The sequence below is a fragment of the Eleginops maclovinus genome, chromosome 2 (assembly GCF_036324505.1).
Source record: "Eleginops maclovinus isolate JMC-PN-2008 ecotype Puerto Natales chromosome 2, JC_Emac_rtc_rv5, whole genome shotgun sequence".
Lineage (NCBI taxonomy): Eukaryota > Metazoa > Chordata > Actinopteri > Perciformes > Eleginopidae > Eleginops > Eleginops maclovinus.
This window is the reverse complement of record NC_086350.1, coordinates 18,455,977-18,479,529: the sequence shown is the minus strand read 5'-3', so window position 1 is coordinate 18,479,529 and position 23,553 is coordinate 18,455,977. Positions and strand designations below refer to the sequence as shown.

Sequence of the window (23,553 nt, the reverse complement as noted above, 5' to 3'; positions counted from 1 at the left end):
GCACAGGGTTTGGTAACCGGGCTCTGATCAGGCTACAGAGCTTTCTTAGCATCTGTCTCGCTTCATTTTCATACAGAGTACAAGCTGTGCAAAAATTATAGTCACTCACATGATTATTACAAACCCAAATGTATGTATTTTAACGGCACCTATCAGTAAGCATTAGCAGCTCGACATTTTTTTAGCATAGAGACTGGAAGCAGGTGCAAAAAGCTAGCCTGAATACTTCCATTATTCCAAAATAAGAGTTATGTTCATCATCAATACAGCGTGCAAGAGTGTTTAAAAAGCAGCTTTTTTAGAATGACAAAAAGCTGCTTTCATTAGCTGCTTCAACCTGTTTCAAGTTTGTTTGACAAGCTAGGCTAACAATGTTCGGACTCAAGCTGTGTTTTTAAAGAAATAGTTTGACATTTTGGGATTTGTTTTTTTGCTGTCCTGCCTGAAGTTGAAAAATCACTTTAAATCAGTCTATTGCCCTGTCTGCATACAGTTACAGCCAACAGATGATTAGCTTAGCTTAGCATAAAGATGAGAAGCAGAGGGAAGCAGCTAGCGTCTCAAAAAGTCTTCATACTAAGCTATGCTATTCATTTGCTGGAACTAACTCTTCGAAAGAAATATAATAAGTATTTCCCAAAATGTCAAACTGTAAGTAAGTCTTAACAGTTCATTTTATGTTTTGTATGTAATTGTCTACAAAAGTCCAACAATGTGTGAGTCTTTTTTCAGTTCTTGTCTGAAACTACATTTTCCTGCCATCAGCAAACTGAATGTTGTCATCACAAAGTGAGCTTGGGGCTTCTTGCTTGTGGATCTGGGAATGTTGTTCTTATAATAGGCTTTTCCTTATGTGGCTGTCTGCCATCTTTCCTTCATTACACCATGGGCCCAAAAACCCCAAAACCAACGTGACCACAACCCAAGCATGTGGGTCCCCTCTGTGCAGCACGCTACCTCATCCCAATACGACCAACGAGGCTCTGTGGGCTGTGATGTCATCAGGCAATTTTCATGACCAAAGCTTCTCATGAACATGTGAAATCAATGCAAGTTCAGACAGATATGAACAATGAATGATAATAAATGATCACTTCCCCTTCAGCTAACAACACTGATAGTGTAAAGGAGCAGCTGAATGTGTATGGTGCTGCGTTTGCAAGGACAGAAATGAGTAATTAGGAGGACTTCATTTCCTAAAGACTGATAAGATATACTGATGTGACACAATTGTGTTAAAATGAGGTATACGTAAAACTCCTTTCAACTTGAACTGCATTACAATTGATATCACTACAGTGGTTTGGGCCCCCAGAGATCAGCTGTTATGGACTGTTTAAGACCCATCATTATGGGCTGTAGAGCCGTCCACTACAAAATCAAAAGCATATTCAATGAGTTTGTAAATCCATGTACAACCCTCATAGCACAGACAACATTTCCAGTAGATGGAAAAAAAACACATCATCACACAGCCAGGGTTTAACAATGGATTTTGTGTCACTGTTTGATTTGATTTAAAAATTATTAAATGCTGAGGAAACAGTGGGCTAGAGTTAATGTAAGAGCAAAATCTAACAAAATACTTCTAATTGAATTTCTGTCAGAACATATCCAGCTCATCACATGCTCCAGAGTTATACGACAAAGAAGCTGAGCCTTAGATTTATTCACATTATGTAGTTTCCATGTGTGGAGAAAAAAACAAGTGAGTGTTTCAAAGGAAAACATATTGTACGGTTTCCTTAATGATGCTTCAATTCCACTGATGCCCTTCCAGTGGACGCAGAGGGAATCCAAGAGAAAGAAAAAGGGATTCCTACTTCAGATGAGTTTGTGCTTGTGATGTATGATCATCCCATGATCCAAGAGAAAAACTGCACTGATATCATTCAAATTTGCAGAGGCTATGTCCCCCTGAATTGCAAAACTGATTCAGATTCTGAGAAAATACAAGGAAGTACAGACAAAAATACATTTCCTTTGATGCACACGGTGCATAGGAGAATGAAATTACATATAAGGAAAGAAATGGAGCCTGACGAATGTCTGTGTCTTGTTTCATTTATCAATTCTGTGCTGACAGTTTGGAGAAGTTCACTACTTTATTTTAGAAACTGAAGAATGAGGGCCAAATAAACTCAAGGTGACATTCTCCACATTCATCTTAAAATATATCAAGCAGATAATATTAGACAACATAAAGTGAAAAGAGCTGCCTAACACTCATTAGTAAACTACTATTGTATTACATGCTAAGGCTGAAATATGCAAATAAGGGTTTCCTGGACATACACTTGCTGTCATTGACTTTTTAATGCATACTGAAGATATTTTTAAACAAACACATAACACTCTATTGTCCTTAACATCTGCCTTACTATCAGGATCGCAGAAAAAGTTTCAATAAGAAGGATTTATTCATTTTATATGGTGCCTCTAAGTGGATCATAACATTTCTGGTAAGTTAATTTGCCTATGCTCCTGTTCAAAATGTGATCAAACTTTAAATGGATCTGCAGCCCCTACCGACCGGCTCAGTCAGCAGTCAATGCCAGTATAACACAGTCTATAAAAGTTTTTTTTTCGGAATTAATGACTCACTGCAATGAGAAATCTTTGAGCATACACTCACAAATGAGCACAAAACATACAAGGTCCAGTAGTTTGCAAGATTAGCCATGGAAAGGCTGATACACACTCACAGACACTCACAAATAGAACTATCCCCCTAAAGGCTTATACCAGGCAGAGATAAGGACGCTGAAATTGAGGATTTTTTTTCAACCTTCAGTTAGTCTATGAGGACTGATCATGGAGCTTATCACAACACACTGACCTGAGCTGCTTTTCAAATCAAAAATCTTGAAAATTTCACTTTGTCAGCTAGAGTAACTGAATGATTTATCTGTCCTGGGTCCCTGAGCAGATCAAAATCATCCTTGCTATGTTCTCATTTTCCCCCCGCTGACAATCAGGCCTTGAAAGGCATGCCACGTGTGATAAGTTGGACATGATTTATTTGCTTGCGTCTGCATTGCAAAGAGAGGGCATTTCAAATCCCCGCACACAGATTTCACAGCTCCCCAACTTTGATTATGCACAAAGTGAACCTCTCCGTAAAGCATCAATCCCAACACATTCACTCTTAACCTTCACAAGGTATTGTCCTAAAAGAAATCTGGAAAGAAGCTATGCTGTTATACCCCAAATCAGAAATCCAATATGCTGTTTGATGGAAGAGATTGAATAGGGCAGATGAGCTATCATCCTGCTAGAATGGATATGCAAACGATTTAGACTGTTTTGAATTTCAAGTAGTAATCCTTGTCAAGAGAACAAAATCAAATCCCACAGTATCTTCAAACACCATACCTCCTTGACTGGTCTGTGTATATACTATGACATCAAAGCAGCAGTGATAATGTGTTTCTAGAGGACAACGTGTTGTGCTGTCACCCATATTAGTCATTGTGATGCAGGGCAGTGCAGCAAACATGGCAAACAGGACCTGTAACAGAAGAACGCTGATGTGTATCTAACTGATTTAAATATATAGTGTCTACATAGGTAAAAGTATAGTGTTGATATCTTTCCAGAGGTGACACGAGGAATGCTTTCAGCTTCTTCTCATGCTGAATTCTGACCTCCTCATTTCATCCATTAAAGTTGAAATCAGTAAGAAAATCAATTCTTTAGCCTCATATCGTCTGCTCTGCACAATAGTCACAGAGAGGAAGAGCACAGTGCACTGACTCTGATGCTCGGGATGAAATGTCAAATCTTAGTCTGAATCTTCGTCATTTCCTGAGGCTCATTCTGTTACTCAACACCCCCCTCTGCTCCCCTCAGCTGCAGCGCCTGAAGCTGTGATTCTACGTGATAATGTTTTTGGGTAACACTTGGGTCAACATCACTCATCTGCCCTGAGGAGCCCTTTTCTCTGCCTTTACTATTGTTATTAAACAGCCAGAAGTGTCTACACAGGGCAAAGGGCAGGGGCTCCAGCCCCTTTTTACAGAGGAATCTGCCTTAAACCGTCGTGCGGCAGAGAGATGCAGTCAAAAGGCATCATCAGTCAGGGTAATACAGGCACAACAGCACTGGTGCTGAAAGAAGAAAAGCAGTGAGCCAGATTCATACTGCTGTTCAAGTGTTAGTGGTGGAAGAAGTTATTGGAGAAATATCATCTTTTAAAAAATAAAAGCTATTAATATGAAGCATAACTTTTATGTTTTTCTATGTTTTCTTATCAATAACACTCACATACTTATCCTAAATCATTTTTTATATTATTGGATGATTGTATTACTGAATTAGCATACAGTGTTTTAAAGTTGGGGCTGGAAGACATTTTCCAACTACTTCATATAGGACTACGTATTTTCATCTGTGACAGTGCGTCATATTTTATAGGGTGATGATATACATTATCTTAAAAATGTTCAGTATTTAGTTGTAGTGGCCAAATTAATGATGCGGAAAATAGCCCCAATGAAAAGCTCCATATCTTCCTCTGAAATATATTGTGTGCCAGAAGTCTAAAATACCATAAAATGGAAATATTCCAGTAAAGTAGAAGGACCTCAAGGTTGAACCTACCAACAGTATATGAGAGAATGTGCACAGGGTCCTTATGATGGCACCATGTGACGCACGCACGCAAACACTTCACCCATCAGTGCTCCAGTGTACTGCTGCGGCATATCCTGCCTCCGTCTCCGAGCTGCTGTCATCCATCTTTTCAAGAGCTGGACTACAAGTCGCCGTGCCAACGCTGCTTCTAGAAGCCACTTAACCTGAGCCTCTGACCAAATTGGAAGGATGCAGCTTCCCTCACCAGCAGAGGCAACCCTAATAGTTTACTTCAGATCTCAGCTATCTCATCCGTCACACACACTTACACAGCAACAAAATGTGTAGCCTCTTGTTTTCAAGCTCTCAGCCCTGATGTTATCCCCATCCTGCCCTCAATCTGCTTTTCTTCCCTCTATCAGTGTGATTGCACACAGAACATCCTCGATACAACATGCTGCAGATCTCTGTGAGGGAGCAGCTGAGGTCGGTGTAATATTTCATACACAGTGTAAGTTCTGCAGGTGTGCAAAAGGTTACGTTAGTAGAAATCAGTTTTGCAATCAGTCATCTGTGCGCGGAGACGATCCATCATTTATATCCAGGAATGACACTGTATTTGGCCTTTTCATTGGTGGGACTTTCTTTTCATTTTGCAACAGTCTCTGGGTACTCAGATTGGAAGGTTAATGATTATGTTGGGACACTGGGACAGGAAGATATAACCAGTGTTGCAACTGGTGTGTGAATCTCCTTCCAGCCTTGAGATAAAGGTCTGATCTTTTAATCAGATTCAGGTATGAACCACACGGCTTTTGGCCACATAGATCAAACATTTCCTCCTCCAGCAGGGGGTGAAATAATTTAGTAGACCCGGGATCATGCCTAGGAGAAAACAGGCAAGAAAATCGAATCGAATCGAGGTGTTATTCCTGTTTTTCTGGGGAGAAACTTAACAGCGTGCCACCAAATTTGAATCGAATAAACAATATTCATGCAGTTTACAGAGAATTCCTAGCTTCATGTATTTTTTAGTGGATTGAGATTATCTGAAAGTGAGCAACCCTTCCTCTCAGCATCCCATAACTCATCCTTTCCACTGCTCCTTCTGGCCTTTACAAAACAGACTTCCGCCATGAGTGAGTCTTTGTGGATCAGAGCTGATGCAACATCATGCCAGGTATAAAAGTGACAGAAACACCTGCCTCACCAGCAGTGTGTCATCCACTCAAATCCTCTCCATCCGGTGAGTCAGAGAGAGCTCTAAACTTCTGAATCCAAAGAGAGTCAGGGACTGAACTCAAAGAATAGGCAGAGCATAATGACAAGGCTGAGTCACTCATAGTGGCCTTTGATCCAAATTGTGCTATGGCAGTTGTGTGGGTGTTTCCCAGAAAGTAGCTGCGGTTATTAAAAATATCAACTGATAAACAGTACAAAAACATTGCTTTTAACTTTAAAGGGTTCACTTTGATTCTGTAACAAAGCCAAGCTACATCATGGCTCACTGAACTACAATATTGGTCACTGGGCGCAGACCACCACACTGGTCCTGTATGAAATATATTGAAAACCATTAGGTGGATTGCCATGTGATTTGCAGCAGATATTCAACTCCCATCTAGAGAAAACATTTAAGTTACACCAGAAAATACTTTTGCTGATGAACAAACATTTGCTAAATGAATGACATTATCAGAGAATTACTTTGTACTTGATGCTTTAGCAAATGAAATCATGTACATGCCATGGTTAATATGGTATAAACCTTATACCTTAAACAAAAAAGCCTTATAGCTCAATATTGGTGGCTCCAGATGTCGCCATCTTGGAGGTGACATGACACCAAGCACCAGTTAAAGTAAATGTGGGAAAAAAAGGAGGAGCAACCAAAGGGTTTTGCAAAACCCGAACTCTAAAGAATCCAAAACATTCCTAAATAAGAGATTACCAATGTTTAAAGCAGGGGAAATAGGAAGAACACTTGCCCTTTGTGGAATTATTATAGGAATTAGGAGGCCTACCGACGAACATGAACTTCCAACTATGGTGCAACTTGGGAAACCAAGTCCACAGGGTAAGTTTAAAAAGGGATATTTAAAGTTTTTCTACTCTTTCAACTTATTATATTTTAGAAAGATCTGCTTCATCTGCAACCATTACATTGTCAATGTAGGCCATTACATTGTCAATGTAATGGTTGCATGTCATTAGTTAATGATGAAGACTTAAAATCCCCAAAATGTAAAAAGTAACAGAGCATAAATACCAAATACAGATATACTCCGGATGGGATAGTGAGAGGAGAGATCAATACAACATCCCTTAATCTAAATTTGTAAGGGATAATCACTTGGAGGACATATTTATTTTTAAGGTACCATACCCTGCGATGGCTGCCATATGAAAATACATACAGTGAAATGTCTGAATGTTTTTCAGGTCAGAAGTTACAGTCGCTGCTTGCATCTGTCTTTTCACAGTGTGGTTGTTATTCTGCCAGTCTCTGCTCCACTTTAGAATGAAATGGGAGTAAAGCAGGAACCAGCATATGTTAGTAATAAAAGATGTCATGAACAAAATGGACATATACCTTCTCTCATGGTAATCTGTACCATATGCCGTTAGTTCAGCCCGGGGTTGAGCAAACTCACTCAGTCCAAGGGAAGGATGGAAAAGACGTCCAATGTTCAGCTGTTAAAGTAAAGCTGTTGGGCCCCAGGTTTGTGGATCTAATATAAAAAAATGTTGATTGACACTCAGGCAAAGCCTTGTTGTCTGGCACATTTCTCATTGACTTTCTCTCACATCACCCACACACTCCGCCGTACAAATGTAACAGATTACAGTTTGATCTGGAGGAGACCTGTCATGGCTCCGTCACATGTGTCTGTCTCCAAGGAGAGCTCCGCCGAGTCTCCACAGCGGGGGCCTTCCATGTCTGAATTGACAGGACTATTAGAGCGCTGCCAGACGTGTAGGACGGGACAAGGTTACCTCAAGTCGGCATTTACTCTCCATCAAGGTGGTGGCAGAATGTGGACTCATTTTAAAAACCCTGAATAAAAAAGGTGGCCGGACACAGAGGAAAAAATAACGAAGGAAGACGGAGATAAATTAGTCAGAAGGGCAAAGATGGAGAAGTAGTAATAGGAAATGAATAGAAGACATCCCTTTATAACCATCTTAAATAGTCTTGTTAAAATAGTCTGGCTTAGTTCTTCAGATCACAAGCTATGATTGAGGCAATTGCCGACTGAAAAAAAAAAAAAGGGAATGGCGCATTCACTTTTCTCAAACATGCATACAGTGTAGGCATAGTGAACACACGTAGTCGGAAGGTCAGTGCTCTGAACTCTCACGGGAGGTAATGGAATACCGGTCCGTTGCATCTGAATCAGTGGTGCATCAGCAGGTTCAACGCCTCCGAGAAATGTTATTAAGTCACAGTGCGTGCACCTTGCATCATGTCGTCTCAATGTTTACAACCAAGCTAACAACTTAAATCGAAAATATTGTAATTTTGCATTTGTTTGCTAAACAATAAGTAATCATTGAGAGTGAGGTCATCAGTATTCCCTAATTCAGGGGGTTTATTTAAATATTTACATACAGTATACAGAGTATTTGATTGCCCGATTCACACAACCAATTTTTTTCATTTAGATACATTTCATGCCCCTTGTACTAATTTCAGTGAGACTTTCTATGACGCAGATGTCCACAATGCATTATATCATACTAATATTGCATTACAACATAGCATTGTATAATTGATCATGTATTATAGACACTGCTGTCACATCATACACTTATTTATTTACCTACAGACACCTTAATGTATCTTTAAAATACCAGAATGCATTGCACCCATTAGACCAGGGTGCAAATCTTCAGTTTTTCACAGCTAGAAAAACTTGCTCTCTTGGTGTTATTGTCATTATCACCTTCACTACTGATCCCTTCATCTGGAAACCAATAAAACAAGTTCAGGCACATCCAAAGGGAAGCTGAAAGGCATTCTGGGAAGTGTGGGAACACAGTTAATGAGTGACATGTATTTTTGAGATTGAATGCTAGTAAGTGAGTATGTTCAGATTGATGTCTCGCCGTTAAAAAAAGATGTTGCTGATTTCACGGTCGACTTCAAACCATAAGCAGGTTATAAAAGTTTCACTAATGATTCACCGTCAGCAGCAGAGTTCAGTGCAACTCAGTGTATTACATCCATATATCCAAGGATAATTGAAACCTGCAATGTGCATATGTTCTCTTTAAAATACAGACATTTGACTGTCGGCAAAAAAGTTATTTTCCCAAATTGTAGTGGAGATACTGTAGCAGAAGCAAGATTAACCATAAAAAGTGAGTGCAATTCAATGAGTGTCTCCATCCATCTCAAACAACTCTGAAAAGCTGTTCTCAAATACGTCTCAATTGGTTCTCTGGGCAGATAAGAGCACTGATTCACCGACTGACTGGAACTGTGAGGGGCCTGACTGCTGGTGGGTCTTAGGCAATTATTATTTGTATGACTGTATTAACAACTGAGGCTCCCTATATGGGCTAACAGTCACCGCACAAGTAATGAACTTAACATAATGGCAGTTTCTCTGACTGTGATCATGAGTAACTAAACAACAAACAATTGAAAGGCTAAACTGGATTACTGTGCATTTGCTGAAAACCTGTTATTTGCATTTATCCCATGGAAGTTGATAAAAGTACTGTGCCGTATGTGTTTATTTTTTGTGTGTTATACAAATATCTTGGAACACAGTTTGCAGTTCACCAACTGTCATCCCAGAAGTTGTTGACAGGTCTCGACATGCAGCTTTCTCTATCAGATGTATCAGTCTTTTTAATAGTAACAAGTGAATTTATTTGAATTTAGCTCAGCTCACATCAAAGAAGGAAGACAAGTTAAAAGCTTGTTTACCGGTATTATTTCCAGCCAGACTGGCTGTTATTTAAAAGGAAACATTTCCTGTACATAACAATAGGAATTTAGAGCCGCAAAAGCACAGTGCAGTAGATACAAATGCTCCACCGAACTAATCCACTTGCTGGCACTTGTTTGCAAAGACTCTGCTTACTGCTATATGAGGAAGGCATTGCTTGTCCTGGTCTCATCTGTCACCCACAGCTTCTCTTAGGGATTTTCCTTCGTTGATCCTTGCCATCTGTGCCTCTCCCTCTGCTTCTTCTTCCAAAGTCGACTTTATGAACAATTCATTCTTAGCCACAACTTCACTGGGTTTGGCTCCATAGTGCAGAGTGATTAAGGAAGAGACACTGCTACCTTTGCAATAGAATATTTACTAAAAAACTGACAGTCATCTGAGAAAATGTAGTCCAGAGGAAAACAAGTATCTCCCTGGGACAGAAAATAAAACAGCTGAAGCTCCCTCAATAATGTCAACCAGTCTTCTACAATGACACAAAGGAATGGAAATAATCATTTTAAAAGGGCACATTCGGAGTTGACACTGTCAGGGCTATAATGGAGTTAATCTCACTTTGATGTCAAGCAGAACATTTGAAAAATCTACAAAATGAGACCTTGCTGCAGCAGCTCCAGCAGTTATTTACTCAAATGCCACCACAGAAAGGCCCTGTGGTTTTTAACCTTGAAGAGATATCCAAATGCTGATTAAATTGGCACAGCTTTAAAACATGGCAAAATTTCACCCACAGTCTGCTTCAAAATAATCACTGAAAAAGACCCTTAACAATTGTATACTCTTTTGTTGTTTTGTTTGTGGTTTACAATGGCTGCAGTCACATTTATAGAGTGGATCATTTATATTGAGCAAGTCTAGCAGCTGATAGCAAATATGCAACTTCAACTTTAATTTCATTATCGGGTCACATGAGAAACAAAGGAAGTTAGCAGATGGAAAAAAAGTGAACAGGGTCTTTTACAGGCTGGGTACAGCATCAACTGTATTCTGTCGCCTGTTTGCTCTTACTATACTGAAGTAAGCTTTCGCTGGAGCTCTCCCTTGCTGTACCAGACTCCATGTCACATCAGCATTCCTCATTCCCCCATAGCAACCTGCAATTAATACCAGATCTGCTTCTGGGCCATGTGTGACTGTGAGTCTGCTGTCTGTGTGTGTTGATGCCTTAAAGTGTAGGCTGCTTTGTAAGGGGTTTCCTTGCACAGATATGTTACATCTTACTCCCAGACCTAACAGAGACTGGTCTCCACTGGTACAGAGTGGTACCGCTGCAAACCGCAATCACTCCTGTCTGCCTGCCTTCCCCACAGCATGTGTGCACCAGGCACCAACCTTGCACTGCAACACCAACTATTGGATACTGGAAAAAAAGACCTGTGAATGAAACCTGCACTCGCTCACCCCTGCGACACTCTAAACTAAAACAGCACATATCTACCCGCTGGAAAAACAGTAAAGTGCCACTATTCTAATAGGATACACAGCATACCCTCAACAAGTGCCTCAGTTATTCTCACACATGATGTTTGTGTCAGGGAAAAGTGAAGTCTCACTTTTGAATGTCTAGTGCTAAGTGTAGGGTACACATAAGGCTTTAAAGGAAAATCCCACCTCGGTAACACTGCACACTGTAACGGTCCGATAGTTTCCAAGGGGGTGTACTACAGTGCTGTAATTTACTATTTTGGTGTACTGCCACTTTCCCCAAATGTGCATGTTGAGTTGTTCATTTTCCACAATTCCTGAGTGCCTTAGAGAGGTGTGTTTCTTGTGATCTAGGGATTGTGTGATTTCTACTCAAGAAAAGTAAGAGTGGGAAGAGAACAATGCAACAGAGCAACATGTATGGTTATTCAAATTACCTGAAATTACCCCTCAACAGTGTCATATTTCAGATGGTAATGGCAACAGTTCCACACAGATGCAAGTTGTGCCTGCATTAAATGTCTAGTGTGACTGCCATTGCTAGAGAAGTATCTCTGACAGCTCCATGATGGATGGCCCTCTGAATAAAAGTCAATGAAAAATGATAAGACTAAATAGAAACAAATGTCTCTTTCACATTATGTTAATATAAGTGCAAGCATTTTGACAAAAATAAATAGAAATTATAGCTTGTGTAATAAAATGTGCGTCCAATCAAACTGAAATTAAAGTTTCAACCAAAACAGTCTCTTTGCCGACTAGAAAAACCCAAACAATGAGCTAGAACATGCTCTACAGAACTGAGAGGAACTGCAAACTGGGGATATCTCTATGTGGTTTACCCCTTTCATGTAAAAAATCTATAAATCGATATAAAATTATTAATTAAAGCAGGTTAATCCTTCCATGTTAACCTACAACTTTAAGGCTACCTGGCATGAGTTCCAGAAATGACTTAAGCCCTGCTGGTTTTAAAGGCCTACTGAAACGTTTTTTTTTTTTTAACTTAAATGGGGATAGCAGTTCAGTTCTATGTATATTACTTGATCGTTTGGACCGATTTTTATCAGCCAGCGAGGACCTTCTCAAAACAGTCTGCCTGTACCGGAAGTAGCAGACGACTTTCGCGTGACGTCACGAGTGTAACTACCGGTGTTGCAACCATGGCTAGCAGTACTAGTGAGAGTGATTTCAGCGAAAAATCGTCTGTTTCTGTTGGTGCTGAACATGATGAAAGTGTCAGTGACCTCTTTGATGCCCCTGAGCCGTCATCAGATTGAGAAATCGATGACGGCTCAGAGCCACTGGGAGTCCAGCCATATATGTTTGAGCCAGCCATGTCAGACGCTGGGAGTGACAGTGACAGTGGTGAGGGCGACGGAGCCGGTGGAGGGATAGACCACGATATAGATCGCCTACAAAATACAGAATGGTATTTAGTATTCCTTTTGACTCTGGCCCGTGTATTGTTATTGTTTTCTTTAACCCGTCTACTGCCTTGGGCAACATGTGTCGCCAAGATTCTAAACTGCCTCCCAGCCCTGGGCATCATATAGCGCCAGAGTCCTGAGCACTGCAGCCTGCCCGGGGCAACATACAGCGCCCAAACAGCATCGTGTGTAGAAACGTTGTTCAAACCAATCAAATACGTATTGCTAAGTTGTTACACCATTTGGGACCCATGATAATGCACAACCAGTAGACAATCGTGCCATTGGCATTGTGAAACTGAAAGGAGTCCATTTGTTAACAAATAACAATAATACTGACAATGACCAATACAAAAGTCAATTCTAGATAAATGTACGTAACATTACAGGTGGCCACTGCCACACTGCACACAAGAGATCCATTAAAAAGCTGCCCCGGCCCTACTATTTCACAGTTCATAGTACAAAGTCAGAGAGTATGAGGACTGCATCACTGGGATGCATGGTCTACAAAGCACTTATGATAGACACATGTGGATTATATTTATATTAGCATTGCATGGCTTCCCACTCCCACTTTCGTCATTTTAGCCTAGAATTGACAAAGCAAAACACGACGAAACACACCGGCAACAACGGACGCCAAACTTGTGGTTACACTTGTGACGTCACGACGGAGCTCCGCCCCCAAGGGTCTCAAACAAGAACGTTTTCAGGGATTTCCTGGCGCGCAATTTTAAATGATTAATTACTCCGTTAATTCGCCCGCAATGACATGGGTTGCAATTATATATGTTATTCAGTTGTAAATGTACTATTAGACTGCGTGGTGTGTAGTGCTGCACTTCAGTAGGCCTTTAACGATGGGTTTGTTGAGAAATGTGGTGTTAACCAGGTTGACTATAGCTGCAGTGGAAATATTTCAACAAGTCATGTATGTTTGGCAACGTGTCCATGTGAGTTAAAAACAAAAACAAATGAAAACGCCATTAAACAAAATGTGCAAAGTTCATTGCCTACATCAGTTTTATATGACATTAGGTTTAAATTCTTTCAACCAAATCAGCTTTGGCCAGACTTGAAAGTGGTCTCACACCTAAAGCTTGATTAGAAATGTTTCCTCAGCACTGGATATCATGTTGCTGTAGACATTTGTGACATACACACATCGTTAAGTAAATCAAAGAATCACTGTGTTCCTCGGTCGAGTGGGGGCCATAAGAAATATCCCACCATATAGAGCATTTTCCTGTTCTGACGGGATACCATTGCTGAAGAAGGGAAACCCAACACCCACCTGCAAATAACACTGACTCAGACATGGTGAGAGGAGCCCCCCTTGACATCTTGCTGCATGTGTGCGAGTGAGTATGTGTGTGGGAGGCCTGCCATATGCTAAAGTGCCAATGCAGAGCTGTGAGGGGCAGTGGGAGTATAACAGACATTATAGCATACGGTAATTATGGATACTGTTTAATCTTAGTAGACATAATAATACATACAAAAATGTAAAAAAGCTATATCCCCTTATTTGTATAAATTGATGATTATGAAGAAATAGATCTGTGGATAGCAGTTGCCTATACAACATACACTATATAGACAAAAGTATTAAGCCACTCCTCTAAATCATTGAATTCAGGAGCTTCCTTCAGTCCAATGTATAAAGTGAAGCACCTAGCCATGCAGTCTGCCTTTACAAAAACATTTGTGAAAGAATGGGTCGTTCTAAAGAGCTCACTTAGTTCAAACACGTTACTTTAATAGGATGACACCTTTGCAACAAGTCAGTTTGTGAAATGTCTTCTCTCCTGGATATTACATGGTCAAATGTAAGTGGTATTATTGCAAAGTGGAAACGTTTAGGAAGCACAGCAACTCAGCCAAGAAGTGTCAGACCACGTACAATTACAGAGCAGGGTCGCCGAGTGCTGAGGCGCATAGTGCGTAAAAGTGGCATTAATATCAGCACCAAACCTGGGTCGGGAGTTTCATGGCATGGGTTTTCATGGCAGAGCAGCTGCATGCAAGCCTTACATCACCAAGCACAATGCCAAGCGTCGGATGGAGTGGTGTAAAGCATGCCACCACTGGACTCTGGATCAGTGGAAATAGTTCAGTGGAGTGACGAATCACGCTTCTCTATCTGGCAGTCTGATGGACGAGTCTGGGTTTGGCGAATGCCAGGAGAACATTACCTGCCTGACTGCATTGTGCCAACTGTAAAGTGTGGTGGAGGAGGGATAATGCTATGGGGCTGTTTTTCTGGGGTTGGCCTAGGCCCCTTAGTTCCAGTGAAGGGGAACCTTAATGTTTCATCTTACCAAGTCATTCTGGACAATTATATGCTTCCAAATTTGTGGAAACAATTGGGGAAGGCCCGTTTCTGCTCCAGCATGACTGTGTTCCAGTGTACAAAGAAAAGTCCATAAAGGCATAGCTGGATGAGTTTGGCCTGAACAGAGCCCTGACCTTAACCCCATTGAACAGTGTCTGACCTCACAAATGCTCTTCTGGATGAATGGGAAAAGATTCCCACAGACACAATCCAAAATCTTGTAGAAAGCCCTCCCAGAAGTGTGGAAGGTGTTATAGCTGCAAAGGGGGGGTCAACTTCATATTAATGCCAAATAATTTGGACTGGGATGTTATAAAAGCTCCTGTAGGTGTAGTGTGTAGGTGGCCTAATACTTTTGGCTATATAATGTATCTTGTAGACAGCATTTATACCTAAGATCACAGAGGCTATTACAGAACAGATTTCATATTATTGATCACCGATGAGAGCTTAAAAAAGTTTGGCATTTTGGAATATTAGATAACAAGTTTGATACCAAGTGATTACTCTATTTAGCTACTGCCGGCAGCCCTTTAGTTTAGCATAACATGACATGCTAAGAAAGTGTCCAGATGTGGTAGAAATCCTTTCTGGAACACAACAGGTTGTGTTGTTACTGGTTGTTAAATGATGTTAAGTTGTTATGTAAAACTTTCAAATATAAACTTAAATTATCTATAGAATGGGGGGTTATGCTGGACAGTGGAGGATTAGCATGGGAAAGACAACATTGTCTATTATGCTCCTGAACAGGACTCGATTACAGCCATGCATCCAACAAAGTTAGTAACTAATTGACTTTGTGACAGCAAAAAAATGTTGATACACTCTGATGGATGAGATGCATTATAGATATTCATAAATGCCTCCTCACAAAGCTTGGTCACCAGCGTTAGCATAATAAGAAAAAATTGCCTCACATGTTCCCTCTTGGCAGAGAGGGACTCAGAGAATGGATGAAGCGATATGAAGGTTCAATTTGGCAGGCAGTGGCTCGGTTAAGGTCAACCCACCCTCAGAGTGAGTGAATGTTTGGTTTTACTGGGAAGACTCAGAATGATGCGTCTGTGCCTCGGCCTTATCTGTCACTGCGGATAGAGGCTATCTTGAGTTTTAGAGGTCCTGCAGTGTCACAATAAGAAAGGTGATGGAAATCTTCCACTATATGGTACTTGCTATATTAAGTCAACCAGACATTCCTCTGATGCTCCAACAGATGCACACCTGCACTGGCCTAAATACATTTTTAGCAGAAGAAACAAGTTCTGAAGAAAATACTGACAGGCTGTATGATCAACCTTTAAGTTGATATGGAAAATGTTGCTGGGGGAATACTATGGCACTTACCCCTGTGTATAAACTAAAAAGTATTTTTAAAACTCTCCAACTGAGAACCAAACAGCAGTTCAGAGTATTCGGCCTTCTTGGAGACCCTGAAAGAAGTCCTGTATGGGGCTCCTGAAGGGGACTCCTTAGTCTTGCTGGGAGACTTCAACGCACACGTGGGCAATGATGGAGACACTTGGAGGGGCGTGATTGGGAGGAACGGCCCCCCTGATCTGAACCGGAGTGGTGGTTTGCTACTGGACTTCTGTGCTAGTCATGGATTGGCCATAACAAACACCATGTTCGAACATAAGGATGCTCATAAGTATACGTGGTACCAGAGCACCCTAGGCAGAAGGTCCATGATCGATTTTGTTATCGTATCATCAGACCTGAGGCCGCATATTTTGGACACTCGGGTGAAGAGAGGGGCGGAGTTGTCAACTGATCACCATCTGGTGGTGAGTTGGGTGGAGTGGCGGGGGAAGCCTCTGGACAGACCTGGTAAGCCCAAACGTGTAGTGCGGGTGAACTGGGAACATCTGGAGGAGTCCCATGTCCAGGAGGCCTTCAACTCACACCTCCGGCGGAGCTTTTCAGGCATCCCTGTGGAGGCTGGGGACATTGAACCAGAGTGGGCGGTGTTCAAAGCCTCTATTGCCGAAGCTGCGGCAGGGAGCTGTGGTCTCAAGGTCTTAGGTGCCTCAAGGGGCGGTAACCCTCGAACCTCGTGGTGGACACCGGTGGTCAGGGAAGCCGTCCGACTGAAGAAGGAGGCCTTCCGGGATATGTTATCCCTGGCTACTCCTGACGCAGTTGCAAGGTATCGACAGGCCAGAAGGGCAGCAGCCTCAGCCGTGGCCGAGGCAAAGCAGCGGGTGTGGGAGAAGTTCGGAGAAGCCATGGAGAAGGACTTTCGGTCGGCACCAAAGTTGTTCTGGAAAACCGTCCGACACCTCAGGAGGGGGAAGCAGGGTACCATCCAAGCTGTGTACAGTAAGGATGGGGCGCTGTTGACCTCAACTGATAGTGTGTTAGGGCGGTGGAAGGAACACTTTGAGGAACTCCTGAATCCGACAACTCCGCACTCTATGTTAGAGGCGGAGCTGGAGTATGAAGGGGGATCAATTCCAATCTCACGGGGGGAAGTCACTGAGGTAGTTAAACAGCTCCACAGTGGCAGAGCCCCGGGGGTGGATGAGATCCGCCCAGAAATGCTGAAGGCTCTGGGTGTTGAGGGACTGTCATGGTTGACACGTCTCATCAACATTGCGTGGAAGTCGGAAACAGTACCGAATGAGTGGCAGACCGGGGTTGTGGTTCCGCTCTTTAAAAAGGGGGATCAGAGGGTGTGTGCCAATTACAGAGGCATCACATTACTCAGCCTCCCCGGGAAAGTTTACTCTAAGGTGCTGGAAAGGAGGGTCCGGCCGATTGTCGAACCTCAGATTGAAGAGGAACAATGCGGTTTTCGTCCTGGTCGTGGAACGACGGACCAGCTTTTCACTCTCGCAAGGATCCTGGAGGGGGCCTGGGAGTACGCTCATCCGGTCTACATGTGCTTTGTGGATTTGGAGAAGCACTCACTTCAGCACTCACTGGATCGGTTCGCGGCCGAGTGTGAAGCGGCTGGGATGAGGATCAGCACCTCCAAATCTGAGGCCATGGTTCTCAGCAGGAAACCGATGGACTGTCCACTCCAGGTAGGGAATGAAGCCTTATCCCAAGTGAAGGAGTTCAAGTATCTCGGGGTCTTGTTCTCGAGTAAGGGAACAATGGAGCGTGAGATCGGCTGGAGAATCGGAGCAGCGGGAGCGGTACTGCAGTCGCTTTACCGCACCGTTGTGACGAAAAGAGAGCTGAGCCAGAAGGCAAAGCTCTCTGTCTACCGGGCCATCTTCGTTCCTACCCTCACCTATGCTCATGAAGGATGGGTGATGACCGAAAGAACGAGATCACGGATACAAGCGGCCGAAATGGGATTTCTCCGCAGGGTGGCTGGCATCTCCCTTAGGGATAAGGTGAGAAGTTCAGTCATCAGGGAGGGACTCGGAGTAGAACCGCTGCTCCTTCGCGTTGAAAGGAGCCAGTTGAGGTGGTTCGGGCACCTAGTGAGGATGCCACCTGGGCGCCTCCCTAGGGAGGTGTTCCAGGCACGTCCAGCTGGGAAGAGACCGAGGGGTAAACCTAGGACCCGGTGGAGGGATTATATCTCTTCGCTGGCCTGGGAGCGCCTTGGAATCCCCCAGTCAGAGCTGGGTGATGTGGCCAGGGAAAGGAAAGTTTGGGACTCTCTGCTGGAGCTGTTACCTCCGCGACCCTGACGGAAAAGCGGGAGAAGATGGATGGATGGATGGACGGATGCTTATTGTACAAGGATCTGCAAAATATTGTATCTGTTAAACATTCTGTGCATTTTTTGCCACTTGGGGACAGCAAAAATCAGCTGTAAACACAACTCTGACAACTTCTTAAGTTGATACTGCTAACCTATTCACATAACGTTTCTATTTATACATGCAGTATATCTGGCAAAAACTTGTCTAATATTATCTCCCTTCTGCTTGTTTCCACCAACTCTTCATAGACATAACAAGCTGGTAAAATAGCAGGTTGCTAAGGATTTGCTAATGGGCAGTGATATAAAGTTTTAAAAAACAGTGAGAGTTAACCAGAATTGTGTGCCAGAAAACCAAGACAATGAGTAAAAGGCACTATAAAGCTCTCTTTACATTACACACACACACTGAACAACACCATAGGCTTCAGCCACTCAAACACTTCCAAGTCTTAGGCCTCACATCAATATTCCCACAAGCTCCAGATATTTTTCTTGGATCTCATCCTATTCATCGGTCCAATGCACCACTGAACATGCACCACACCTTTTTGTACAGCTGGAGGCTTGCTGCATGCCAAGTGGAGTGTCCAGACTGGCTGAATATTGACATTCAATAATGTACAGTAAACACTCATACTGTAAACTCTGACATTTACTGCAGTCTCTGAACAGCATATGGATGTATGCAATGTATAGTGTAGATATACATAATAATACTGTATGCTGTCATTAATAGGAATGAACAACATGATTCAAACTGTGCAGCTAATGCCTTAAAATCATGGACAAACGGGTAAATATGTTAAGATAAATATTTAACAAATGAATGACTGTACCTTTAAAACAGCAAAGTACAGTGAAATTAAAGTGCTCTTCTCATAATGCCAGGCTTGTGTTAGTGATTCATCAATACAGTCACAGAGTCTCTAAGTTTCTCTGTGTGCCTGTCTGTCTCTCTTTCTCCCCCTCACTCTAGAACTCAGTTTAATTCACATCAGTCTGCATAATGCATGACAGCACATAGGTCCCCCCAAGGCCTTTCATTACGTAAACCTGTTGCAAGAGGAGCCACAGCAGCACTTTTACAACGTCCATCAAAACAAGGGCAAGCATGTGTTTGAGTGGTTTGTGATGTATTGCTGTTTAAGCAGCACTGAAGTCTGAATAGAATCACAGTTGCTTTGACCACTCCAATGAGTATTTCCAAACACTTGGAGAGTGATTGAGAAAAACTAAATGCAAGGTTTTGTTTGTGTACCAGAATCAGCAAGTGCAAACAGGGATGAAGTGCTCCCTCCTCTCTATGTGAAAAATAATAAAACACACCTCTGCAGGGCATTATTGTAGGAAAATCAACAGGGAGAGCCCTTGAAAGCTCTCAAAGTGAGGCACTAAGCTTGGGGAAATCAGACCCTGCTTTTGTGCATTAACAAAACAGTGACATACACTATAAGGAGAATATCCAAGAATAACGTCTGCAATGTAACACTGCACAGAAGACGGAGGAGGCAATCTGGCCTTAAGAGGAAAACTCTCTCACATCCAGCCAGTCATCACCTGCCTGCAGCCTCTGCAGCTCGCTTTAACTGCAGAAATGCTCTTTCACTGATGTCTTTGAGGTAAAGTTCACAGTTCCACAGCAACAGAGAGAGATTGACTGATGGTGGCATATAACCTTTTCTTATTAGATCTGGCACCAAGAATCTGAAGGATGTGTTTTATATAAATTCTGGATCAGTCACCTATTTTAATATGTGGATGCTTGGAGTAAATCCATTAAAGAATATGTACCTTATTATACTGATGCAATCATCTACTGTAAGCCGGGGGAAGTCTACAGGTGACAAATTACGCATAGGAATGTATCTATATGTGTGTGGTGTGAATTTGAAGTGGACCAGGACCCTGTTGCATGTTCCTGACAGTGTTTACAACTCACCACTTGCATTTTTCCCACAGATCAGATGTTGCCAGGGCTGCAGAGACCCCCATAACTCTGCGTCAGTGTTGACGGCCTGGTCCAGGGTTTCCACAGTAAACTTGGGGATCCCGTTATCCCGCTCCAGCAGCGCGCTGCGCAGCACCCGCGAATACACCTCGCGAAAGAGACTCTCCATGCACGCAGCCAGGTAGATAGCCGCGTGCTCGTGGATCCTGACCGCGATCCTGCTGTCCACCATCCACCTGAAAAACTTCCCCACGTTGAAGATGAGTCCGCAGCGCACCGACTTACCGCGGCTGAACTTATCATCCTCCGTGCTCATGTTGTACAGGGACAAGGCACTGAGGGCCGCGCTGATGCAGCTCATCGACACGCTCCATGACAGGACGATCTTTATGGCACTTTGGATCTCGTATTTGGTGCATTTGGCGTAGCGCAAACTCAGGCGCTGCGACTCCTTTGCGACCCTGACCAGGGCCCGGCTGACCAGCACCGAAAGCCTGAGCAGGACGTCCTGCGGGGGGGTCGGCAGGGTCATCTCCTTGTCCCTGCATAGTGCGCTCGCCACTTCCCCGAGGCTCCACGGCACATCCTCAAGCTCGGGTAGTTTAGCGCACTGCCCGGTGCTCTCCAGGATCTCGGCGTCTTCAACCAAGACCGTGTTAACAGTGTCCAGACTGTTGTGTCGACTGTGCATCGAGTCGGTTAAATGCCAGTGATTCCCTCCATGTGCCTCTGAACAGCACAGCGACGCACTGGAAGACCTGAAGGAGTCAGCGGCTCCACCATAACCCGAGTCTAGCGTCAAATCCTCCAGGGTCCTCGATACTGACTTGCTACTCCTTGCCATAACTGCACTTCATACTGCAAAAGAGGGCTTGGGAAAGTGGAGGGAAATATCCAAGACGGTGGAGTTTGGATACGCACGCGTCTTGAACGAGCCCTGCTGTTAAATATTGTTCTGTTTTTAGTAAAAGTCTATCCAAGTCGGTCGTATAAAGTTAGAGTAGTATCTCACGCCAGTGCATCAACAGTCACAGTGCTGTTGCAGCGCAGTGCCTGACAGATGGAGGCGGGGCCGTGGAGACCCGAGAACAGTTGTCAGCCAATGGACTATCGGGAGGAAGCAGCAAAGAGTTTTAATTGGATCGCTTTAGAGGATCAATAAAAGCCACTGATGTAGTCCATGAGGAGGTTTCTTGGTAGAAAAAGTAATGAACAAAGTGTAACGTACACAGTGAGCACATTGATATTTCTGTTGTAAAGCATACTTTTGTAAAGTTTCTCAAAACTTTAGAATTTAATAAACGCAGAAATCCTGCCATGTAAAAGTACAATGGACAAAGGAAACCGCTGTAAATAATAAATCACATAATGTAAGTATAGCTGCTTTTATATAATCATGTTTAGGGGACATGTCCTCTAGGGGTTTAGGCTTTTCAGATAATTTCTGAGGGCCCACGTCTGATCGTAACATGACTCAAGACCATTAATAATAGATTGCATGCATAATGTATCCTTCTCTGTTCCTCAGGAGGAGAACTCATTGAAAAAGATCTGAATTACTTTCAAGGGCATTCGCTTGGATCACTCACAGGGTTTAACAAAGCCATTTAGTTATTTACCCCAAAACCATTTAAGCTCTGGCTTTTGAGAAGAAGATTCTTGGGAATCCCACAGTACTCCTTAAATAAAAGCTATGATGGATGCATGTGCAACAATTTAAAATATCAAAACAATATTCCTTAGTCCTCAACAATAACAAGGGTGAGGTATTTGGTTTGGGTTTAATTTACTGAAAATAAGTGCAGTCATACTGTTATACTTACACAACCTGTTCAGAGCAAATAGCTGAAAAATGTCTACGGGCTGAAAGTAATCAAACAAGCTCCACGAACTGGAGATTGCCCACTGATCTGAGGGACTGTGGCTGTTTGTCATCTGAGGTACTGTGAGGATGTTGCTACTTCAATTGACTTGGTGGATATCTCCCTGGCGCAACAGTGAACCCTGGTGTTGAGCAGTAAAACTTCAGTATTAAAGTTCAATAGAAAACTGAAATAGTTTAATCCTCACTGGGGGTAGACTTATGTTAAAGAAGAGTTTTTGACTCATTGATTCAGCTGCTTAAGCTGCAGGGTTCTGGTGTTGTATAGGTCAGGAATAAATTGATATTTTAGTATAATTATTTCAATGAAATAAGAATGGGAAAAAACAATACGGAAAATGGTAGAGAATGAGCTTCAGAACAGTTAAGGTAATCCTGTTTTATTTCTTAGGTTCAGATGAATTGATTTGTTTTAATCATGTGATTTACGTCTGTAACCTCAGCCGCTCTATCCTCTGATGGGAAAAAAAGGATATGAATGTCGGCGAATCAATTATTGTACATTGGAAAAACCTTAGTTGGGTTATAAAGCGGATATTGAAGGGCTATAATAAGCCTAGAGGATAATTTAATACAATTACATGTGTGGGTTGGGTGCAAATTAGCCTTTTCACCCGAGAAACAGTTTTTATTTGGAAGGTGCAGCATATTTGAAGGGGTATAATTTTAAATATAAAAAGGAAATTGAAAAAAGGGTGATTTTGAGCCCAAATCCTTTTTTTGTAGTTAAAGTCAAATCCAGCCAAAGACACAGCACCAGGCGACCTGTTTTTGAACCATGCTATCAGCATGGCTTTCGGTGTGGTATTGGCTAAATTTGTTCTTATGGTCAACTAGTTAGCCCACACACAAATTTGGTTCAGACTGAAATAGCTCAGCAGCTATTAGATAGATTGCCCAAAAATTATACAGAATTTGATGAATGTGTGTAATATTTCGGTTTTATGACCAAATAACAGCAAAACCAATTAATACCAGTCCAAGCAGCACTTGGTTATTAAGGTGTATTATGTCAGCATGCTATCATCCTACACATAATGGTAAACATGGCAGACATTATAGGCTACCTGCTTAATATGAGCATGTCATTATTAGCATGTTAGCAATTACATTTATCTCAAAAGGCCCCTATTCGCACCAAGTGGATAATATGGCTCTATAATTAGTCTCGTTTCATATGAAATGGTGTTCTGCTAAATTATAATGAAGTCATATTTACATCTATTTAATAGCTACACCTTCCTAGTGATAACTGTAATGTAAGAGGCATTGACCAAATACATTCTTGACAGTACAGCCTCAACCTTCTGTTAATGTTATGGAG

At 42.4% G+C, this 23,553-nt stretch overlaps 1 protein-coding gene across 3 annotated transcripts in view; it reads right to left on the bottom strand.

Annotated features, from left to right (window-relative positions):
- btbd11b (BTB (POZ) domain containing 11b) overlaps positions 1 to 21,442 on the bottom strand; it is a 69,327-nt gene extending 47,885 nt beyond the window's left edge. The window contains exon 1 of one of the 3 annotated variants that reach the window (XM_063900310.1): positions 20,339 to 21,442. In XM_063900310.1, the coding sequence (XP_063756380.1) occupies positions 20,339 to 21,191 (853 nt within the window). In that variant the 5' untranslated portion in view covers positions 21,192 to 21,442. The remainder of the gene's footprint in view (positions 1 to 20,338) is intronic. The other 2 variants (XM_063900294.1, XM_063900303.1) reach the window with 2 other exon arrangements.
- Between the last annotated feature and the right edge of the window lie 2,111 nt (positions 21,443 to 23,553).